The 26,069-nt window shown below is 27.9% G+C and overlaps 1 protein-coding gene across 1 annotated transcript in view; it reads left to right on the top strand.

Annotated features, from left to right (window-relative positions):
* Positions 1-26,069, top strand: part of LOC107170472 (uncharacterized) — a 175,396-nt gene that overhangs the window by 141,643 nt on the left and 7,684 nt on the right. The window contains exons 5-13 of the mRNA XM_089222992.1: positions 969-1,036; positions 1,767-2,018; positions 4,828-5,094; positions 5,849-6,149; positions 6,389-6,453; positions 6,553-6,633; positions 7,513-7,631; positions 8,398-8,788; positions 24,846-25,085. Coding sequence (XP_089079118.1) covers positions 969-1,036; positions 1,767-2,018; positions 4,828-5,094; positions 5,849-6,149; positions 6,389-6,453; positions 6,553-6,633; positions 7,513-7,631; positions 8,398-8,788; positions 24,846-25,085 — 1,784 coding nt within the window. The remainder of the gene's footprint in view (positions 1-968; positions 1,037-1,766; positions 2,019-4,827; positions 5,095-5,848; positions 6,150-6,388; positions 6,454-6,552; positions 6,634-7,512; positions 7,632-8,397; positions 8,789-24,845; positions 25,086-26,069) is intronic.

Below are 26,069 nucleotides of genomic sequence, written 5' to 3'. Positions count from 1 at the left end.
TGTCATAGGATCATCCTTAAGTGGTACAAATAATCTCAATAGTTCAAAAATATGGTTTACAAATGTATTTAAAAATTCCAAAAAATGGGATTCGAGTATACGCATAATTCAAGCATAAAAATCATTCTGTATATATTATTTCATAATATAATAATATGCATAATATACATACATGTGTCTACTGTATAAGACTATAGGGAAAGAGTGGGTACTATACTCCTTCGTTGCTTTTTTTCTCGATAAAAACGCATTACGATTTAACAATCCCTATTCTGTCGATTCCAATACATTTGTCTCGGTGTACACGTGCGTTAATGATTTTAAAAACGAATACATGGCTGCCGTGCACGTTAAATTTAAACCGATTTAAAGATTGCTTTAAGTGCATTTTTCTAAATACTTATAAATACAAACAAAATCGAATTTCGGGTAATATAAGCTTCTTGGAGGCGTTACATGTTTGATATTTCCACAAGTACCTAATTGTATTATGTCATTAATGAAGTTCGTTTTTTAAGAATAAATATTTCGCTGATTTTATTACAATACACATAGTATTTCGTAATTTTGTACGCCGATGAAACGTTATAATACCGCTGTAAACAACACGAAAACAATCCATGTTGTCTGCCGCTTGTGTTTTTCCGATCGAACGCCATTTCCGAACGTTTACCTAAGGAATAATAAATATAGGTAGAAATATAATAGATATACTTATTCCTACGATTTGATATTGCACCAAAAGATGATGGACAACTATAATAATGCTTAGTATACAGTAATATTAGTACATTGTCATTCTATTATTATGATTACTACCTATTATTGTTGTTGTTGTGTATGATTATAGCATACGATATAGCCCGTATGACGAAAAATATAGCTACGACAACAATAATAATACATTTAATATTATTGTATAATATAATATATATTACAGCTATTCGTATATCGTTTTTTTTTCACAGGAAAAAGCCGTGTTACCGGTGCGTGGTCATTCACGAGAAACATCACAACGTTCTTCAGTACAAAGAGAGTAAGTCGCCGAGATATTATATTGACATATGTATTGTTATTGTATGTTGGGATAGCGGAAGGATTAGGCGCAGGTCCCGAAAAACATAGCTGCCAAGAAAAATCTGACTGTTTGTTCCCTTTGGTATATATATATAATATATATCATATATATATGTGTTTAGATGTACTAACTTAATATATACGTGAAACAATCGATAAAGACGATGTTTATCGGTCCGTGAAACCGGAAGAGCGATTCAATTTGTATTTATTGATACGCTATCGTGGTCGTAAGGAATGCGGCTAAAAGGATCTTGTGGAGGAGAAGAGAAGAAATATGAGTAGCACTAAAAGTATATAATGGTGGGCGTTTGTGTGGGAATCGCCCAAATGTTTTGACGGCGTATACAAAGCAAGCGAAAGGATTAAACATAGGACGTAATACCGTCGTGGTTGCAGAGGTATCAAAGGGCTGTAGGTATATATAGACCGTTTACCGTAGTGGATTTCTCTATGTGGCTTTCAAGTTTTTGGGAATAAGTTCAAGTTATAAAAATGATCACTAAAAAAAGTAATTTGAAAATCAACCAACTATTTATAAGTCATCAAAAATTTAAAAAAAAAACTTAAACTATATAGGAAGCCCTTTGCATTGTCGAGTGTTATCTATTTATAGTAAAATTTCGGGTTGAGTAGAGTAAGCACATAAAATATTATAATCTCATTACACGATCGATGAAATTTTACAGCATTTTGCAACGAAATGGGTACTCTGAAGACCATTTGTCCACTGATCACTGGCGATGCCCTACTGTACTCCATGTTCAGGGAGTCCGGAAATCCCATGCAATGCCCGTTCAAACCACCTTACACGTTCACATACAACCGCGGTCATGGTGACTGCAGAAATCCTATTTCCACGGTAGAAGCTTGTACCCAGGACTCTAGGCTGTTGTTCCGTTACCAGGCATGTCCGGATGTCGAAGGATCGGAGAGTGCGCGTGAGTATTTAAAATAATATTTAATATTATTATAGTGGAACCTCGATAACTCGATGGAATGACTAGGCCCCTATATTTTAATATGTTCATAAAATTTATTTTTATAACTAGTACTCTTATTTTTTTTTACCCTGACTGATTCAAGTTATCAAGGTTAAATTGTTGTATAACATTTATCATGCACACAATGTGGTCTATGGACATTGAGTAATATAGAGAGGCCGTTTTATAAATCACTCTATATAACGAGTTGATGCATTAATGGTTTCTATTTTACAGTTTGATTAATTTTATAGAAACAAAATATATTGTAAAGCTACGGTATGTAATCTGTTCTATAATATTATGCAAGAATTCATAATTCATTATGAAAATATCATAAAGTAATTCTTTATATTACTAAAATAATCCATTATTACTCCATTGAAATAAGGTCATAATGCATCATATATACTCGCCGTACTCTATTGTACTACAATATTTTTTCTAAAAGTATGTACGCTATAAAATAGAAACCATTTTCATTTTAATTTACTGATGGAACAGCCTATACAAATCAATACCTATGATTGAAATGAGCATAGATATAGTAGATATAGAAAGAACAGGACATCTCAATGTGAATCGCATGTTGATTAATATACTAGAAAAACCCCATAAGTTACCATATTTCTGGTTAAAACCATTATTACAGTGGTATCCAGATAATTTTTTTTTATTCAACCAATAAAGCATAATATAATAATATTGATAAAATAACGGTATGACAGGCAACACTAAACACTGGATTTATGTGTTAAATAAATTATATACGTACTATCACTAATATCAATAGACAATAGTCACGTAAGGTTTCCAAGTCACTATTATGTTTAACTTGGTGTTTGTTAGTCATGGGTTTTGGAGTCGAATGTCCTATCCATAATGTATTATCTATGGAAATAAGTTGCCATGATGGCCAATAATTTCTAGACTAAAATATTGTTTGTACGACCACTATTATCGTAATTTGTTGTTTGCGCAGTAAGTGTTGTTCAATGACGACGGTAAATATCAAAGGCACAAAAAATATATCTATGAATATTTATTTCTTTGATCTTTATCGAGGAAAAATAAATTATAAAAAATATAATAAATTAATGTTTAAAAAATATGAACATGTTATTTAAAATTAGATAAATAAAATATGATTTTACAAAAAAAAAGTTTGAAACTTAAATCGTATAATTATAATATTTATGTAATATTCATATAATATTTTTAGCTAAAAGTTGTGTAAATGTGGTTTTTTGTATTAAACCATCCGATGAATTTTTCATTCAATCAGAATCTTAATACGATAATTCTTGTGATATTTGCATACAAGAATCTCTACTGTTCTATCAATTTTAATTATTGTTCAATTATTTAAATAACTAAATTATTATTTAGGAATATTGGAAACTTATTGAGTAATAGAGCAGTCAGTATCGCAGTTATATTACTCTCAAAAATAACTACCAACATATTATAATATGTAATAACTTGTACACGGTCAGCAATGCATTAGTCATCTGATTTATTAGTCTACGTTCATTAATAATGCAAACGACGCGAGGCATCGTCATTGCCATTCTAGCATACATTATTTGTCGTTAATCAACAATATTTTCGTACACAATAACTAAGTTTTACCAAATAACGTCCAGTGGACATTTTTGAGATTGCACGCCATATCCATACAAATATAGACTTATTGCAGGCAAATAAAATAAACAAACGAGAATATAGTAAAATTGTAATCTAATTTATTTACTTTAATTTACTTATCAAGCTAAACAACAAAATCCACATTTTCAGCTTCTCTTGTAAGTAACGTACTCGTAGTTTCATAAGTATAGTAGGTAATATATAATTACATAACCTAGGTACGTTATAATTTGACATATTTATAATATATTATACTATGTTTTATTATTATTATTTTCTCTCCTTCTCTAACTTTTAAGTTTTCAGACTGTTCGCATATTTTACCATGTCGCCACATCGACCGCGTTTTGTGGCAATTTTAAGTTCCGAAACCATACTTGAAAAACACGACATGAGAAGCGTTTTAACCCTGCTGCTTTAAAAAGCACATGCTTGCAAACTTACGTTTCCACAAATATAATATAATTATTATTGTTTCCACTAAAATTACCTGAAACCACGCTTGATTGACGACAAAAACCGCAAAAAAAATATGTTAATATCATATTTAGATATCAATCATCAAATGACCACTGTACCCAACTCCGAATTTGTAGACTTCCCCGCAAATGTCGTGATATATAGCAATTCACTTTCAGTACCTATATTATATTTATATGTTGTTCTATAGAAATATTCAAACTAAATTTAAGTACATGATTACTATATTAGGATCTTTAATAAAGACTCGACTGGTCAAATTACTCCCCTAATAATTTAAACACACCCTAAGTCTATTATTATTATTATTATTATTATTATTATTATGGAAGGATTATTTGAAATTCCAAGCTATATATTTTATTACTAATTTAACTGTTTTAATAATTTACATAGACGTATATGTTGTTTTTTTTGATACATTTGAAAAATGTATCTTAATCACAATAAAATAAAGCAAATAACACATAATGTATATAATATATTATTTTTAATAGTTTATTAAAAATAATTTGTTTCATTGGAAATGAACACTACAGTAAATATTTCAATATCATAAACAACATTTTTTGTATCAATAAATAAAAACTTTATTTATAAAAATTATGAAATATTATTTTCAATTACGTATAATGTCTAGTCGAAGAAGTTGAATGCATTGCTGGTTGGAAAGAGGGTTCGTACCGGTTCCTAGTGGGTAGGGTTCACCACAGCAACGGTATACCAATGTCAACAGAAGACCGGTTCAAGTGTTTCATATACGAGCGAACGACATCTCAGAGACAACTGAAAGGTGGTTCTGGTGCTTCCGGAGACGTTGAGTACAGAGTGGCGCAATCCGGCGACGCTACATGCAGCGGTCTTTTCAGTCCTCTCGAAGGTTCCAGGACTATGATATTGAAAAAAGGTAGGTCTTTATGTAAACTTGGTATGTTAATTTCAAGAATGAATGAGTATTAGTAATCAACAAATATAAAATTAATTTAATTTCTCAAAATAATATTTTTTCTTGTTTAAATTTGGTTTTAAAATACATAATACATCATGTAAAATTTTTTTCATTTGGTATTAATTTTAACATAAATTTTTAGCAACATACAATATTTAAACGCCAACATCAATGCATACCAAATAAACATTATTTATTTAAAATAAAAACAAAATAGTAAATATTTTTATGATAATTATATTATGCATTTTTCGAACCCTATAAACCCTATAGCTTTAAAGGAAAATTTACTTTCAAAATAGAGTTCATGTTTGTTAGAAATATGAAAAAAGTTTTTTTCCAATCTTTTCCTTATTTTTTATTTAAATTTATTCCATCTGTTTATACATACAAACAATGCCTGATAAGGATGACATGATAAGCATTTATAAAAACAAGAATCACATGAAGATGAAACCATTCATAAAAGAACCTCAGAAAACTTCCTATTTCAATTTTTTTTCGTATTTTAAAAGGTTTCTAGACCAATTTGTTTTTGATAAATAAGAGGGGGGAGTTAAAAATAAATCGACTTAAATTCAAATATAAGATATCAATTAGTAATTTTTCTTTAGTTCATTTTCAAATATTAATGAATCAAAGAGTATAAATAATACCAATGGTATTTTTGGTACTTAACCAAAATTGATTTATGTATTGAATTTTCGAACAGAGACAATTGAAACGAAATGCAGCTTTCCGTTGTGGCTGACTGAAAACCAGAGATGGCGGACGCTGAATCACGGTAAAACGTTTACGTTCCTTCATCACCACAATAACAACACGTTGAAACTAGTGTCCAGCTCGTTAGATCGCGTGTTCGCCGCGCAGACCATACAGGCTTCACACCAGTTCTTCTACAATCAGCCGTTGGTGGCACCTCTGCCCGGACACGAGATGAAATTCTCCTGTCAGCAGGAAATGGAAGATATACCACACCGGTTTAGGGTGATGGCGCACTATGTTACTGGATGGTAAACAACAATATATAATACAATAATATTATGGATGAAAAATCGTTATAGTATGATGATAAAATAAAAAAAAATTTTAACGCACCTGCATATAAGATAAAACGAATCCAAAATGTTTGTGTTTACCACTAAAACTTCTCATCCCTAATAATAATAATTTATATGTCGTGTGATTCGTACGTTTCTCACGTTCAACCAGTACATTATGCTGTCTTTGTTTTATTTTGTTTCTTCCCTAGCCAAAGTGGATACATTTGTTTGGACTTCCATCGGAGGGCACACGACTTGGCAGAACTTCAAATGGGTAAGTTACCTACACCATCACAGATACGGTCACATGTGGGTCAGCTCAATAACAGTATAATAATAATAATAATATGATTTTTTTTTCCTTAAAAATCAGGTCAGCCGAGCAGGAGACCGGAAGACGCGTGCAACTCCCCCAACTTTGATGCCCACGCTACGGATTCAATTACGCTAGTGGGTAAGTCGTTGATTGCAAAAATATTTCAAGTGTTTGCCGAGAGACCGAGTGCAATTTCGCGTTAACCTTCTAAAACAAATACTGATAGACTGCAGGGTGTGCGGTGTTTACAAATAATACAGTACGCATGATGAATATCAAACGTCGAAGTTCAAAATCTAGTTAACCGACTGTATTTTTTTTTTCTTGTTACTAGTTACCTACCTAGTATTATTATTGTTTTATTAGAATTCTATAAAAACCGTTCAAGCTATTGTATTCTGCAATATATTATGCATATTTTATATTAAATCGAATCTCCCGTGTTTGAATTGAGTGAAAACACCATCGATACTGTTGTGACGGAATAAAAAATTGTTGTTAAATTTCTGAAGTAGTAATTTTTCCTTAAACAACAGTTTATTTTCTAACATTTCTCTCGTATTTGACGTGTTAGAACGTTATTTATTTAGCAGATTCTGATAAAATAAATTTGTTATAAATTGAATTGGACATGATATTGAACTAAAAACTAAAAATATAACATTTTAAACTTGATTTTATTAGTTTTTTTTTATTCCAATTGATATTATACAGAAAAAATAGTTTTTGAAAACGAAATCGCAATAATTAATTATTTTTACTATGGTATTATATATTTTGGATAAATACATACTAAAATTATATGTTTATAATGCAGTCAACTTTTGTGCAAATCTCACATTTCCTTACTTAAATGAATACTGTAATTTATTATGCTATCTTAATAATATTATATAAGTTATTTTTTGAGATTTTTAAAAAAACCTACTTCTAAGTTTATTATAGAATGTACTTTTTTTTATTACATTTTATTCTTATATTAAAGCTGAGTAACTGTTTATTACATTTTATTTATAGCTTCCAAGTCAGACTTTCGAAAATGCCCTTATAAAGGAATTTACACGATAAAAAAAGTCAGTAAAAGCATTTCGTGGAACGATGTATCTTCGATTTTACCGAGTAAAACAAATCTAAATGTAAGTACAATACAAACAGTCAATATAACTAGTGATCATTTTTTCCAAAAAAATTTAGGAAACACAGTTACTCCTGGGCAAATGAGAATTTTTTGGAAAAAGTTATTTGCATTATTATATTTTCAATAAATTATTGATTTAAATTTTTAGATTAAATATATTATAATTATGATATTTTTAGAACCTATATCCGTGTTGATTAATCATTATTTTCTAAATACAGCATTTTACCGAAAAGTGTCGACAACTATAGTAGATAAATACAGATACAGCGTAAATTAATACATTTCTATTTTACACTTTACTGGATACCCTTCTTGTTGGTGCTTATAGTTTCTAACTTAAGTATTTTTTTATGCTGAAAACGCTAATGTAATCATAATTCAACGCTTGGCTTTAGTTTTAAAGCTTCAATAATTTCAAGTTACTCCATATAATTTGTAGTTCATACTCATAATATAGTTAAATTTATTACTAAAAATTATTTAAATTTAAAATAACGTTTTGTTTCTGTCCATTTTTTTAATTGTGGCTTTTTACACTTATAAATTATTATAAGCATAAATAGGTTTTTAATTTCAGGGAAGTATCAATCTAAATTTTTTTTAAATTATGTTTTTCTAGAAATCTACTATTTTTTCCTAATTTTATCATATTTTTGGGGGCTTTGGATAAAAACTGCTTTTTTCATACATTTTCTAAAATTTTTACTCCTACTATTAATGTTGAAACATAGTACCTATTAAATTCGTACATTTGTTTCTAGTTACCGGTGGACTTGTTAACTTCTGACAATCATCCGTCTATTATATTAACTACGACATTGTCACCTTCACCGAAACGTCACTCTTCCGAACACTACGAGAAATCATCAGACGATTGGAGTGTGACGTACAAGAAGTTACAGCCCGATTTGCCAAGTCTAGTGAGATCCAGAAAGAACATTAGCAAGGAATTCGAACGGCAATCGGAATATGACGATGACGACGAAGTGATATTGCGCAGAGTCAAAAGGAAAGGCCGACGGATTTTGAGCAGCAAAACAGTTACCGACGAAGAATGCAAGTTGAACTTAACTTCGATTGTGTTCTCTTGTGGATCCACCGACTCGATAGAATTAGTGGCCGAATGTCCTCAATTAACACACATACGATCAGGTACGAATAACGTGTAATTAAACTGGCAACCCATTAGCCTAATAGTCTCGTTGTCAAGTAGAGTTAATACGTTATCGTAGGAATTTAATATTTCAAAACTAAACTAGTAGTTCTCGGTATACTTATAGTCTTTAATCTTTATGTCTGTTGCTGTTTATGTAACTCACATAATGTACATCCTTATCATAGTATTATGATGTAGTGATAAACGTCGTAATAAACAAATAACATACAGACATACCTACCGTGCATTCTATTTAAAAATACTGTGGTGTTATTTGTGTTATATTTAAAAACAAAATATATTCAAATATAATACAACCCAATGTCTTAGTAAATACAAAGAAACCTAAATTTACATCAAATATACGCAAAAAATTTAAAAAATATTGGTTATCAATAATTTATTTTCATTCTGTGTATATGGAAGCACAGACGTGAAACAACCCTAAAAAGTAACATAAAAAAAAATTTTAATTGATATTAAAAATAGATTCTCTTCGGCCAACCATCCAGGAAATGATGAAAATAATGAACTTTAAAGTAATTTTCTACAACACCATCAGACATCTATTATGATTTTACAATCTACAAAGATGCTTTATGGCGGTATAAACCAGGAGTTTCAGATTTTTTGTTGCCAAAAATAGTTCCACCTACAATAATATTAAAATCCACACCGTTTCATGTCTAAATTCATAGTAGTCTGTAAAAGGGCAAATGAATTATTTCGATGGTAAATTTGACAAAGGTACGAGTTTTATGTATAATCTAACGCTATAAAAATGAAAATCATATTTGAAAACGATTGATTATAATATAAAACTATAAGACAAGTTACAACCTCGTGAAATTGACGTGTATACGTCAATTAAAATCCCGTCAGTTTAGTTCATGGTTAATGTATCGTAATAATATTATGATTATATTAATATTATACGTAAATATGTAATTAAATTAATTCGTGTATTCGCAATTTTTTTTTTTTAAATGAAGAAATAAAAACTTTGGAATAGGTGTTGATATGATAAATTAGATACCACTTTATTAATCGCTTATAATTTATTATTTCCCCTATCAAATTATTTATTCAAAAGCTTCTTTATACTTTCAATTGAAATTTCTACGCATGCCATTCATAAATAATAAGATGGAGTGTCTATAAAATCCTATTATTATAATTCCAACATCCATCGATATATTTTTTCTGCTTAATACTAAATTGTTTTAGTTTATTTTTTCATGTTATATTAATATCGATATTGCAATGGATTGACATATGTGATAAATTGATTGTGTGCCAAAATTGAATTATTATGACGTAGGTACCTACAGGAAATTACGCTTTAACGCCATAGCAGCTAGTTCATCGTTAAAGTACTTACAATTATTTTATCGTTCAATCTGAACATAAATTTATTAATATTGTTGTTTTTCCATAGTTTTCATCTTAACTAAAATTGATGTATTCTAACTACTGTAATATATACTATAGGTTACCAAAATAATAGCGAATAGATAACATAACTAACAAAAGTTAATATTTGAAACACTATTTTTTATTTAATTATTTTATGGTTATATAAGTTGTTATTTTTTCTATTATAACATTTTAAAGTTGATTGATTTTTTTAATGTCTAAAAATTGATATACTTTATAAACGACATAAAAGACATTATGTTTCCTTGAAACATAAAAATATTATCTTTAAAATAGTTTTATAATATTTACGCATAAAAATTTGTTATAGATAAACCTTTTTTTTTTAATTATTTTTATGTGTATTGATGGCTTTTGTATCTACACATAATTTGACAGAAATGCAATAATTTTCTAAAATTAATTCACTAACTAACTTAGCGATAGCTTTTTTTGTGTTATTTATTAATTCAATTTTACAAAACTTAAACTATACTTTGCAATATTTAATAAATACATTTTTTAATTCACAAAACGTCGATCGTAATCATTATAACTTTTATAGAAACGTATCAAAATAACGTCATGTTTTTTTTTTTTTTTTTATATTTCAAGTAGAATATAGGAAATAAATAGTTCAACAATAGAAAAATATACTTAACTATCTCCGTCATCTTTGTTAAGTATTATTAAATTTATTTGAGAAAGTAATAGTCTCGTCAAATGTCTTTCCAACTAATAAACATTTTATTATTTTAAAAATTGTTTCAACCATTATTTATTTATTTTATATGTACCACTATTGCGTTTTATAGTTTCTATGTTGTTAATTTTATTTTTGACCAGGTCACGAGTGAAATTTTATTAATTCCCTCATCCTATATTTTTGTAATAATTATTACTCACGAGAATACACTTGAACAATTAATATATTCATTATTATTAGCTATAGGTAACAGTTGAATATTTTAAATTATATTTATTAACTATGGAAAAAATAACATGTTTAACTGCAGAATTTTTGTTTAAAGGTCTAATCGATACATCTCAATTCTGTTTGAGTATTAAAAAAATGTAAAACATTTATTTACCAACAAAAATTATAATATAATCAATTTTGTAAGTATCGATAGACGTTAAGTATATTATTACTTTAATTCAACGTAATAAAAGTTCATAATAGTTTTAGTAAGTAGTTAATTTAACAATAAATAAATAAAATTGTCTAAAACAATGAGGAACTATTGTATAACTACGGTTATTAAATCATTGCAATGTTCAATGCATTATAATTAAAAAACTTCATTATTCTAATAATTCTCATAACTCTAACGTAGTTTGAATTTAGTTCACACAATAAATGAAAACTTTGTTATTGCTCTTTACCCATTATATCTAAAACAAAAACTCTTATCTGTAATATTAATATTAACACTAACAAAACATATCATAACATAACTTTTATAAACAAACCAAATACAATTAACACTTTTATCAAAGATCTTTTTATTAAACTGAATACTGTCCTTATTAACTAAATAATAATATAAGTAGGTATATAATGTTGTTACAAAAACAAACAGGAACTGAACGAACTGTATTATTTGTTGAAATTATACTTTTATTTGTCACGTCACGATGTTTATTTTTAGAACTTCCCAAACGAAGCTTATGATTTTGGTAGCTTTAATTGCTGAACTCAAAAATTGTAAATAACTTTTCCATATTAACACAAATACCAATTTAGTCGCTTATAAACAAAATCGTCAAAACACATTACAATCATTTGACTACAGCACTATTTATTCTTGGGCACACACGCATTATAAATAGATTTTTGTGGGTTTGTTTTTGAGTTCATGAATTTAGTTATTTAGTTTATTTCTCAACTTTAAATTTAAAATATAATATTTTTCTACCGTACTCTATGAATACTTTGCGCGTTCATAAATATAAACTACGAATATTAATTAATTTTAATACACTGTAGACTTTTGTTAGTAATGAATTATGAAATTAAAAAAAAAATTGTTTTCATCTATGCGGTAGCTTGTATAAAAACATGGTTTATGTAAAATGTTAACTTTTCAATTTGTATACAGTTTAGAATTTTAAAAATTGAAATCAATACCTGTATTTAATTTTTTTTCATGTGAGCTAAGTTTTGATAACTTTTACTAAACCTTCAAAAACGTTTAGCTAAATTAGTAAAGTCACTGTTTTAAATATTATAACTATCGATACCATTTTCACCCACTAAATACTAGTACATAGTAAAATCTAATTTTTTTTTTTTATATTATGTTACCATACAAATATTTTTTCATTCGTAACTATTTATCATGCAACTATCAACTGCATTTTTATATTATTTTTCATTAATTCTCACTGTTGAGTTTATAATATGCTGCATTGTTACAAAAGTGTGTCTTCAAAAAAACACAGGATCAGTGCACTGATTAAATTATGTAAACGTATCGTATTTATAAAATGAATACCTACACAATATCCTCAATTTCTTTTTGTCTTATAGGTATTCTATATTCAAAAGAAATGTGTTATTATATATTATTTTATATTTTTTTTAGGTATAGTATCTAAACATAGTGTATATTATAGTATATTATTATGATTATTATTTTTATATTATATTATACAATTCATTTTTTAAATAAAATATTATTTCTGATAAACGACAGTGATGTATCAAATTTGCCTACACAAAACCCCGTGCTACTTTTTTTTAGAAAACAAAATCCAATATAATTATTACATGAATGCAGAACATAATGTCAGTTGGTTTAGAATTTATATCCTGACAAATAGTTCAGTTATAATTTATATTTCATTATAATACGCTAATTTATTAGGATTTTTTATAGCCTACGGGAAATAAAAATAATTATTTTGCATGGAAACTACCATTTCGTTTATAAACGGAATATTAAAAAGTAGGTAACATTCATTTCCAGATATGACTCAAATAATAAAAAAAATATTGTATTTAATTTGATTTAGATTAACTTACTGTGTTATTTAAAACTAACAACATTAACGGGATTGTTGTTTACAAACTAGGTACTATTAAATTCTTTTGTAATTCGTTAAAAACATCAAATGCTTTCAGATTAATTGTTATCGATAAATATTTTTTCGATTTCCCGTTATTCTGTCCCAATGTATGTATATTTTTTTTTTCAAACATTGAGTTTCAAACGTAATGAATTAAACTGTAGGTTTCATTCGCACGAGTAGGTATATATTTTAGTTGAAAAATGTTAACTTCATTTTTTGGCACACTATCCTGAAACTTTTCTTCCTGACCACGTCACACACATACCTTCCAAAGCACGGAAAAAGCGTATAAACAACATGGATTTTCGTGCTTGTTTAACACTCTATGTTTTATAACAATATACTTAATTATGGTTCGAAAAAGCAAAATGGCGAATAACATTTAACTTAATTTTTGGAAAGCTTATAACTCTCTTAAGTCCGCACAAGCCGATACACATTGAATATTGGACGGTTTATTTTCGTTAAATATTTTCCAGTATTATTATTATTATACAGTGGCTCGTAGTGGTGGCCGACCACTGGGTTGATTGTTGTAAAACCTTAGTTTCTCATGCCTGCAACAAAATCGCGTTGGCCGTCGGAAAGAGTGATCGGGCTAATGGTGAATAGGTTAGGGATACCCCTCCGGTGAGGCGCATACCGGAAGTCCGTTTGAAATTTCCGGTAAGTGACCCCATGGTTTGCGAAAACGGCAAAGGAATGGCCTATTGAGTCAAACGGAGAGTTATATAACGGAAAACTTGGTCGTGACGTCGGAATTGTGTACGGAACATGTGACACGAGTTGATCCGGGTCCGGAGACTATTACTGTGTGTAAGTGTGTGTATTTGTGTTTTAGTGTGTGTGTGTGTTTTTGTATCCTTATGTGCACAGACACAGCGAACAATCAATTCAACCGAAAAACCACCAAAATAATAACAGAGTTCGTTTTATATTCAAATTATGTATATTTCGGTCACTCATCGATTTAACGCTTAGATTGTTTGGCGATTGACGTGAGTTTGTCTGTTCTTGTTTGTAAAAAATGTCAAAAAATTCACTTTTTTCCTTTCTGTTATTTTATTTTATTCTTCGATATCTACTCGGAACTTGTGTGAAGCAAGCGTAAAGTTTTCAGTATGAAGATGGATTAAATTTTTGTGCAAGAACTTTTAAAGTTATTCTTTTTTCGAAATAATAAACTTGAAAATATATTAGATAAATTCACGTGAAGGTTGTACTTACATTTCTTACAGTGGAATTAAGATAATACAAATTAATTCTATAAACGTGAGTATTGTGTATATTATGAAGATAAGAACTAATATTAAAAGCTAATAATCCATGGAAAAAAATGTTTTTTTTTTTTTTAATCGGAAAATAATAATATTTTCACTATTCATAAAACGAAAATTGTTTAAAATAGGTATACTTACAATAAACAAATAAAATATAACTATCATAATATGCACCATAAAATAAAATATAATTAGACATCGTATTTAAATTTTAAATACTAATTAAATCAATTTTTATCATTTGTACGTAATATATATACTAAATCAGTAACGATATAATAAAGATATATCGGTTTAAAATGTGTACATAATGTAATATCTAATAGTTATTACCCATCTCTATTTAATTATAATTTTTATTAACTGTTTTATTTAACGTAAATGTTTATGTATGAGAACTTAAGTATTAACTGATAATTTATTAATGCGAGGAAATAAATATTTTCCCATAAAAATGATAAACAAGGGCCATTCTTACAATGCTCGGTTAGTGCCTGATAACACTAACCGGAAGAATTTATCATGAGTTAACCGATAGAATTCTACCGGTTAGTCTTAACCGACACTTAACCGGACATTGTAAGAACGGCCCTAAATCAATGTTAGATACCTACTGTATATGAATAACCTATTGGCTGTCATGATCGTAGTTAATATGAGCTGTTTGAGAGAGATTCTCAGCACATTGGTTAATAAATTATAATACTTGCTGGCTCTCAATCATCAAAGTAATATTTTGATTTTATCAATGATGTAAATTTCAGATTAAAATAAAATACAACATCCATCATAAAAAAATAACTTTTACTGTTAGATATGTTTCATAAAATTACATTTAAATTAAAATGTAAGTACATGTAACTTACAATTAAATCACTGCATATGAAGTACTGCAACTCGCAAGTGATTCAATATCCATATTCCATATTATATATATGTATATATATATATATAATTACTATAATTACTTCTTAAACATGTAATTAAAAATTAAAAACAATTTAAATGAGCTTAGAAGAAAAATCTGGTTTAGGGAGTAATCAATAATAAGACAGATTTTTAACTGTTCAATTTTTAACTTTACCTTTTTTTGACGGCTTTTTGTCTCAGATATTATATTTATGCTTATTAAATACCTAAAACGGACCTAATATCATCACAAAATAAACAGAAAATTAGTAATACTTACCAGAAATATATATATATATATATATAATATATACGAGTATATTGTATATATGATAGTAATACGTATACTCATAAGTCATAATACACTCGTACGCATAAACTTATGTTAACACCATAATATAAGCGATATAAACATATATTTATACATTTTACTGTTAATAATTTAATATGTATATATTATACTGCACATGCATGCATATATAATAATATTATTTGCCATCATATTCACTACTGTATTTTTTTAAATTTTTTTTTACTGTCTTTCTCTTATAGATAGATGGATTTGATAATTTGATCGAATTTCCGTTTATATATTTAGTAAATATGCATATACTGCAATTTATTCAATAATAAATTCATTATTTGACTATATGAATCATAAATTTATGAATTACCGCAGAACGCGTTATAGTATTCATTGATTTCCAGAAGATTTTATTTGTAACTCGATAAATTTAATCACAAAAGTATACTACTATGTAAAAGATAATTTATCCTCATGTATGTTATAAATATATTATATTTATGCGCAAGTGCAAAGAGTCACATAGTTTATACAACAATGAGAACAACGCGATTGTGCTGGTGTCCATATAATATACGAACCCGGAGAATCTAATAGCCGACATTGGAAGTTTTAAATTAAAAACCATAACAATTTAATACGTCCGAAAAATTTTAATTGTTTTTTTTTAACAATAACTACAAATAAAAGCGTTGTATTTTATGAGTTCAATGATATTAATGGTCACGGGAAAACATTAAAACAACTGCAGTATTTTGTTTTTTTTCATCAAAAATGAAAAAACATTGCACTTTTATATGTTAAATCTGACCTTGACATTTTTTTTTTTTTTTTTAATCAGCGATATAAAAGAGATTTTATTATGTTATATTATGAAAAAAAGATTTTTTTTTTTTATTACCAAATGAGGAAATCTATCTATTTACAAGTGTATCAATAGCTCTCATCTGATATTATACGCCTTGAACGGAATTAAGGGTGGCAATACTTATTAATAATTAATTTATACATTTGAGACATTTTTTATTCTATACTTTATTTTTTTTGTTCGTCTAGACCTTTAAAATATTTGATACTATCTAATATTACATAATTCTTGAAAATATCCTCACAAATAAAAAATAATTTTATTGTAATACGACTTTCAAAGGGAGTTAAAATAAAAAATGTTCAGAAATAGCTGTTGACGTACGTGTTGGTAATTAGCTAAAATACCATGCGTCCGCACCTTAAAAAATATATTTATATTAAAATAAATCACATTAACTGTGAAATTCGAGCTCGTTTCGTAAAAATCGACAATTTCCGTAAATATTACATAGTAAATGACGTTAAATGGAAATTAACGTTATACGTTGGTTATTAACTTTATTGATCAAATACATAGGTAATTATCGTTAAAAACTAGAGAATCACGTTAATTACCAAATATACAGGTAATTGATGTTATAAACCAGATATGCACGTGAGTCTCAAATATTACATTTTGAAAAATTATGTAAGTACCTAGGTATTTATTTTTAAAAATAGAAAAAATGAATTATTATTAAATTTATTTCTTTTTCAAGTTGTACTGCCATGACATTTACTGTTACATAACTTACTCTTCATCAGTGATTGGTTTTCTTTGGTTATTGTTTTTATTTAATTAGTACCATAATTAGTTTAGCTATCACCTACTTATCATTACTCGTTGGACATTATTTTATAAATCAAAATTTCCCATATTATACGGTTATTAACGTTATTTACTAAAAAATAACGATAATTCCCACATTTATTGATAAATAACGTTAATAACCTGCGAACATCGTTATTTTCCGATATAATATAATCTGCCGTAACATATATATAATATTGTAATCGCCGCCGAGATTTGTCTAAAAAAACACATGCTCGTACTCACAACGACCAAGAACTGAATCAAAAATGTCGTCACGATGACACCTTGAGCATGAAAAAAAAAAACAAGAAATCACACTTTGTATGTCATATAAGGTATTTATGACGCCTGTCTCGACTGTGTGAATGAAAACAATCATGACTGACAGTTACGTCACATTTCACTAGTCTTCGTTCGATTGAAAAATATTTTCAACAGATTCATAAATACATTGTTATTATTATTTTATTACGCTTAAGTCATGTACACAACCAGTGCGTTTTTTTAGAAAACATTTTTCTATAGCATCTGACACATTCATTTTCCGTTTCAACTCTTGAGGTTTCCAAAAAAATGTATTATTCTTGCATTATTATTACTATTGTTTAGAATATTGTCAGTATTGTTGTATATATACCTACCTAAACTTTACTGATTTTTCGAAAAATATTCGAATTTTATCCCATAGTGATTGTGTAGGTTTAGTAATATTTATAAAACGTCCATGTATAAATATCAAACCTGCAATAGTTAAATATTTATAAGGAATTTATATAGTTTTAAAAAATCACTAGAGCAGTATGGTAAATTTAGGAAAAAATGTCTGGGATATCTCCAGGGATATATTATAATACTATGATGTCATCCCACTTCTTATATCCAAACTTTGAACAATAATAAATAATCTACTATATTATAGGTCGGTTTTTCAACGTTTATTTTGTGAATAAAGGAGTTCAGGAAAGAAAAATTGATCGTTGTTAATATTTTTTTTTTTTAAATATATATTTGTAAAAAAAATCACTTTAGAGAAATTACAATATGTAAATATTTTGTTGTTGTAAATATATAGTATTGCAAAATACCTTTCACATCATGATATGAATATAAATTATTAGTACAATTTATTTATTCAATAAAAAAAAATACAAATGAACTAGCAGAGGGAATGAGTGACTTACGCTATAAATTGTACCCTTAACACTAATAGTTGAACCTATATATTTCGGTTTTTAAAACTTTTATGATTACAAATAAAATATAAAATATTACGTGTAATATTTAGTCAGGTAAACATATTATTATGATATTTACAATTTGTAAAATGCCAATATAACAAAACCAGTTATACTTTTTAACTCATCATAGCCCTCAATCTCGATATTGTTTAAACATGTGTCATCGTGGACAATAAGTTATACCTACATATTATTAATGATATTAACTATTATTAATTCAGAAACTAGTCGTTTTAATTTCGATTTCAATACATTATCATTTTCAAAATGGTCTTCCTGCAGTATACGTCTTTTTTAAGATTTTAAAAATCCTTGTTCAAATGAAATTACGTGAGCATGGTTAGTGAATCTGTATACATAAAATGTGTTAAAACATATTATATAATAGAAATAATAATATTGATGTAATAGTTTCATAATATTCAGTGTGTTTTCTGGAAAAATTTGATTACATTATTAAAATATGAATTGTTGTACGTGATTTAGTAAGCTACGTGCCGTCGTTAAAATTTCATAACGTTTTGAATAATTTATCGACACTTTTGGAACACAAACTCGTTTTGTTTAACGAGCTTTATCTTTTTTACTCGCGAGTAAAATTTATAATATATATACAATGCGCAAAAGTAGGTATACCTGTATAAACTTAATATAGGTATATACTATATATGTATATAAATAATCATTTACCAGTGTACCACCAGCCACCAGGCACACATACATATTATGTATCATAAGTTATAACCTATATTTGAAAACCTCCCCATTTATAGAGGTCGTTTGGTGTATGATATAATAATAGGTACTTTATGCATAGGTATATGTGTATATATTATCTGAAGTGTACTCTATAAAATATAAACCTTGAGTTACAAAAACGCTCGAAACATGTCACCAGTTGTACCCATTATGTATACTCCCCGCCACGTGTGCACGCTGTATACACACACGCGTAACTGGAACTGCAGTGGTGTGGTAAGTGGTTTGAAATGTTCTACTAAACATTGTCGTCGCACTGTTTTGCCACAACGTACCGAAACGGCCTAAATGATAGATATATTAGTTTATGTTATCATTTCAATCGGCCATTGGGAAATAATAATAAAAATTGCTATTATTTCCGAACGAGTATACGTTTATATTTTTATATTTTAATATGATGCGTACAACATTTAGACAACCGGGCTAGTAAAACGAACTTTAATATTCTTTATAATTTACATAGTACCGATTTAATTCAAAACCGATTTTAATTGTATTTGACAAAATACAGTTCACACTACGAATAGCTCGTCGCTATTTTCACGAATTTCAATAGGTAGGTATATATTGTTACCACACAATATAGGTACCTACAAGTGATGTATAATATGATATAGGAGTAGCACATGCAACCGTATAAACGATCAGAAATCGACATGACTTCCTGTTAATAATAATAATAATAAAAAATATTTGCTCTATCGATTTTTGTTTCGTGTACTTTGATCTTTTGCTGACAGATATTGTTGCTCGATACTCGCCGTCTGCTGTCAAACGGATCTTGCGTAGACAAAGTAAATGTACCCAACACGCATAATCTCGTGAAATCAAATTTTCGAACCAATACGAACTCGTTATTGTATTATACTTCCTTCTCTTGCGAATCTTAATAATTAAATATTAAAATGCGGCTTATATTTGTCAGCGACGACCGTAGTTCGTGAAATCCGATTTCAAACAGAGTAATATTGAAGTTAAGCCACACAGAATTTGGATTTTTTTTTAACGCGATGAGCACGTAATAGAAGATATATTGCGCGGAATCACTACAGCAAGTCGTATCTATACCTCATATTCTCGTTGTCAACTACGATGCGTCAAAACTTTAGAATTGGTATTACTATGGTACTTGGAGCTTCTCGGTAAAATTTGTCAACTCTATTTACTCGAGACGGTTTATCGACATTTGCAGTCGTATCCCTCTGCCCGCTCAGCAATCAAGCTTGACTTTAAGATACTATATATTATTATAAAACTACGCTGCTAACTATGTCTGAGTGCATATAATAATAATAATATATTATAATATAATACCTATATACATAGGCGCAAATAGCGTTTGAGATTTGGGGGGGCTGAAGCCCTAGCTATTAAATGAAGCATTTATACAAGTAATTATTACCTAAATATTTTTTTAGTACAACATATAGGTATATCGTGTACTGTGTACTTAATTATTACAATATTCACAGAAAATAAAACTTATTAAATATTGTTTTCAAATGTGCTATCCTATTTCATCTACCTACTTGTAATAGTTCTCAAAATTATACTTATAATATATACCTAATATACATTATACACCATACACCACATTATTTTTAGGAAAACAATAGGAATTATTAATACTGTAAGTATGTATGGCTTTAGAGCAACAAGTACAACAAAATAATATAATTAAAGAACTATATTTTTATTTAAAAAAATGTACCCAATACATTTTTAGAGTTGAATTCTTGAATAAAATTTGTTTATTTACGAATTACGTAATCTAAAAAATACGAACACGAATTTTACATCATAAACTATAATTTTAATACTGATAAAGCATAAAAAAAATTTAGCAAGTGTTTAGGGGGGCTTAGCCCCTAAAGTCCCCCCTATTTGCGCCTATGCCTATATAATACAAATAGACACCAACCGACTGGCTACCGTACCGCCACAGGTCTTAGCTGGTTAAATATATATCGAACGCCATCGACCAATCATCTATATAATATCGAAGAATCTCTAGAAATTTCAACTTGCAAATCATTATAATACGGACTCGATATTATTACAAAATTACATATCATTTATAATTGTGCGCTATAACCGAACCAGGTGTTTATTAATGTTTCCTTTTGGCTAGATATGCTTCATGTTATATTTTAACATATATTTGGGTACGATTAACTTTAACTAGTGAATTGTAATGTCCCACCTAGTGATTGTTTTAAACGTTTTAAACATGTTGTGTTATATATTATAAACGATTCATTAATAACATTTCCTAAATATGTTCGCGATATAATTATTTCGATGATGCTTGCGATATGGTATAATATCCATTATTGTAGTGTGATACCACCATTAATCAAATATACCTGTTACACTCTGTATATCACATCAGACTAAATGACCACGGATGGTTACAATTACATTGTATTTGTATTTGTATTTGTATTTGTATTTTTTTTCTAATACCGACCCTATCCATAATAATATATTTTTATTCGGTGCTAAATAATTATATGCAACTACTATTGTGAATAAAATAAATAATAAACAATGTCAAAAATAAAATCTCAGACATCCACCATAATACAGGAACTGTAGAAATCGTTAATCTGATAATAAATATAAAATAGTCACAATTATTATTCTCAATCGCATATAATAGGAGTACCTAATTACGTATGGTGATTGATGATGAATTAATGAATATTATCGAAGTATTAATATCTTAGCTACAAATTGTATGTTCCACGAGTATATTATTATAAGACTGTTGTTTTAATTTTCACTAAAAAATACCTACTCCACAGAATATAATATTGTTATATAAATTATAATATCATTATCGAATCGTTTGATAATATCAAGGGAATATTTTGAATTAATTTTCGGTGAATGGTCTGCAATACCACACCTGCCATTGACGACAAAAATTTCAACTACCTACTTTAAATAAGCAGATGCAAAGCTTGAATTAAAGCTTGCACGATGCTTGCGAATCAAATTTAAATTAATTCGGATTTCTACCAATTACATAGCGAACCAATGCAATTACTCCGACGGCTTCATCAGTCAATTGGACAATAATAATAATAGTAACAAAATCGTTGTGATCGTGAAAAGGTTTATCGAAATTGTGAGAGTAAAATCAACGATAACGATCACTTAATTAAGTTTAAATATTTTATAATAGGGATATAATACAACAGTTTTCTAACGGATTGAAACTGATTCTTTGATTTATATCAAGGCGTTTAGATATAGGTAATTGACAAATGTGATCTTATTATTTTTTTCCTCTGAAACTCGGTAATCATATTTGGCTTGTTACGTTCAGTTGGGTTGTAACTGGTATAATATTATAAAGTCTATAAGCGTTGTAATAGAACCATCATTATTAGTTGTATATAACTCTTGATTAAATGTCTCTACATCCAATTACAGAATCTGAAGTGTACCTAATTAGGCTAGCCTCAACGCATGCAAATACATTTTTTTTTTTTTTAACTCGTCTCTTACTCAATATTAACCGATGTTGAATTTTTTTTTTTTATAAAATGTTAAGAAGATAATTTTATTTTACATTTTTATGAATATACATTTTAAACAATAGTTTCAAAGTTAATATATAAATATATTCCATATGATAATAGGATTTCTACGATTTAAAATTTAAAATTATTTCAACATAATATATATTTGTCACTTCAAGTACTTATAGGTATTTAAAAATTGCAAAGGTCAAAAAGTGAATGATTTCATTATTTTAAATACCATAGAAAAAATGGGGTAAGCACTGAGCATTCTTGTTAAATCTTAATGCATTACAATAATTATATGTAAGCCACAAATTCCTTGTTGATTGTCCCATATTAGTATAACAACTTTAACCTAATTGTATGGCACATGTTTTATTGGTCGTATTATAAGACAATAACACAGTTGTTTTCTACTGCACTCCAATTAATCACATAGGTACATAATTAACAAAATATATCATCATCGCATCGTTAAGTATGATTATAGGCACGTAATTTGTATACGTATTTGTATTAAATAGCTAATCTGATGATGTGAAGACAATAATTAGTTAAAATATTACTGTTATCGTATCACTTATTATATTATAGTCACATCTTCGAATGGTTTTCACCTTACGGAAATATTAAAATGTTATAATGGATCTCTTGAAACAATGGATGAGAAAAAGGTGAAGAAAGATTTATCTTTCAGTAGTAGGGGGGAGGTTGATTTTATTCTCATTTCCTCAAATCACCCAGGTGTTTCGGCAATAAATAAGTACATCCGTACTATTTAAAAGTGTAGAAGTCGGCAAACCACGACCATCAACAAGTTTTTTACAGGCCCACTAACTTCAGCGAATAATCCCAAAACGAACTGATTATATTATTATATTAATTTTCTATGAAGTACAAAACATGTTATTACATTCAATATTAACAAGACTACAGTAATTTTTTTTATATTCAGGGGAAACAAGTACAATATATTTTAATTAATCTTTACAATTCTCTTAACAATGGCGTTCCAGAGAAGATAATAACTTATTTATTATATTATGTAAATTTATTATATGCGCTACATAACTTTTTTTTTCAACCGACTTTTCGTAAAGCTTTGTTTATAATCATAAAAACGCAAATCAACAATGAAGTATTTTTAAAATCTTTATCATGATATAGACAAATTTTTAGTCTCAAACCTAAGAACCTAACGTGAATAAACTAGCTCTGAACCGTTTAGTACAACTAATACTCACTAATCAAAACTAAATTATTTTTTGTCACTTTTTGTAACTGTTAAATAAACAATACAATTCAATTTATAATTTTCATTATTAATTCTTCAATAGTTATTATTAATTAATATTTTATTTTTCTATTCAGCTGCTTCCTTTCTCCACACCTATTTCATAAAAGCCAAAAGGAATAAGTAAAATAAAATATTTTGATTCTTATGGAGGTAACATCCTAACAAAATTGAGAATCACTGGACTTAAACTACTATGACGATATTATTTGATCAAGAACTTTATTACATCGATCAATTTTTCGAAATACAAACAACGCGTAAAAATTAACGATATTTTAAAAATTTTATTTCTTCAATAAAATCAATCAAGCCTGCCTATTTATCCTATTTTGTTTATTGTAAAACTATTTTATACAGATTATACAAATTAAAATATATAGGTATGACAAAAAAATAAAAATTAAAAAATTATTTATATTATTTAAACCACTACAATGTGTTATTAATACCACTTTCTTATTCCCATCCCCCAAATAAATATATTTGGAGATCTCTGTGATATTTTGGAACGAAACATCTGTTTTGCAATTTCCACGATCGGCTTTCCTAAAATCATTTAGTTTTTTTTGTTTGCAGCCTACAAGTGTCACGGGGGCTGGAAAGACAACGGCACGATGCACCAGATCATCAGCAGCGACTTGCCTACGGCGGCCGGTTGGAAGAAGCTGTATTGTCTTGCGTACGTCAAATGGCCTCCGGACCGTCTGCAGGTGTTCGTATACGCGGATAACTGCAACCCCGACAACAACCGTACCACGGCCACTGGGCCCGACGAAGGGCTTGTTTTGTCATTTAACATTTCGCTATCACCATCTGGTAAGTCTGGTTCATGTATAATATTATTACTAAACACCAGATTTAGTTGCACTAAAAATATGTCAAAATTACAATGAAAATAATACAATTATTTCATAATAAAATCATCTAATTGCTTCAAAAAAAGTACAAATTGCATTATATGATTTATTCTTAAAATATTACAAAATGTATGATTATTATTTATTTTCTTATAAATTATAAAATAAAAAAGTTTTTGAAAGTATTTAATAATTAAAATAAATTATATTATTTTTCTGAATTAAAATTTATAATTATGTACATTTCTAAATTTTATTGTATTCCTTAAAATTAAATTAGACTTTAATCGTAAAGGGTAATAAATTATTGTTATCGATACTATTAATAGCCTATATAAGTCCATATCTCAACGAATATCTATACTTATATTACACCTTTATACTTCTTAGATCAATTAATAATCTAACCAATAATGAAAATCCACAATATTTTTATTATTTTTATATTATAAAATTAGTTAAGAAATATTGATTTGTACATTTAATAACGTAAAATATACAATTCTCAAAAATTAAAAAACATTGAAAATCGCAAAAATTGAAACATACAATTAAATATAAAGACTGCAGTTAATAAAAAAAAAATACAAATACAAATCGTGTACATATTTGATCAAATTTGATTTATTTTAAATGCAATATAAATTAAATCCAGTCTTTAATTATTATGTTCTATACTTGTCGTCATAACCTTCTTATGTTCTGGATAGTTGCGTTTTAGAGAAACATCATAAAAACGTTCTAAAAGTGATATTATTATTATATTATTATATACTAAAAATGTGACAGCCTCATTACCGTATCCCAAATGGTAATATATACTGTTTGTTGGCTCTCTCATAGCTCGGTAGAATCTGTCTTCCAATTTTCAATAGCTATTTTTATATATATATATATTTTTAACGGTACAGCGCACAACAGAACGCACTTACCTACCGTTTTT

Source organism: Diuraphis noxia, unplaced genomic scaffold (genome assembly GCF_037042655.1).
Source record: "Diuraphis noxia isolate RWA-SAM2 unplaced genomic scaffold, SU_Dnox_SAM2 contig0003, whole genome shotgun sequence".
In the NCBI taxonomy this organism is placed as follows: Eukaryota; Metazoa; Arthropoda; class Insecta; order Hemiptera; family Aphididae; genus Diuraphis; species Diuraphis noxia.
Note: the sequence above shows the minus strand (reverse complement) of the source record. Positions and strands in the feature narration are given on the sequence as shown.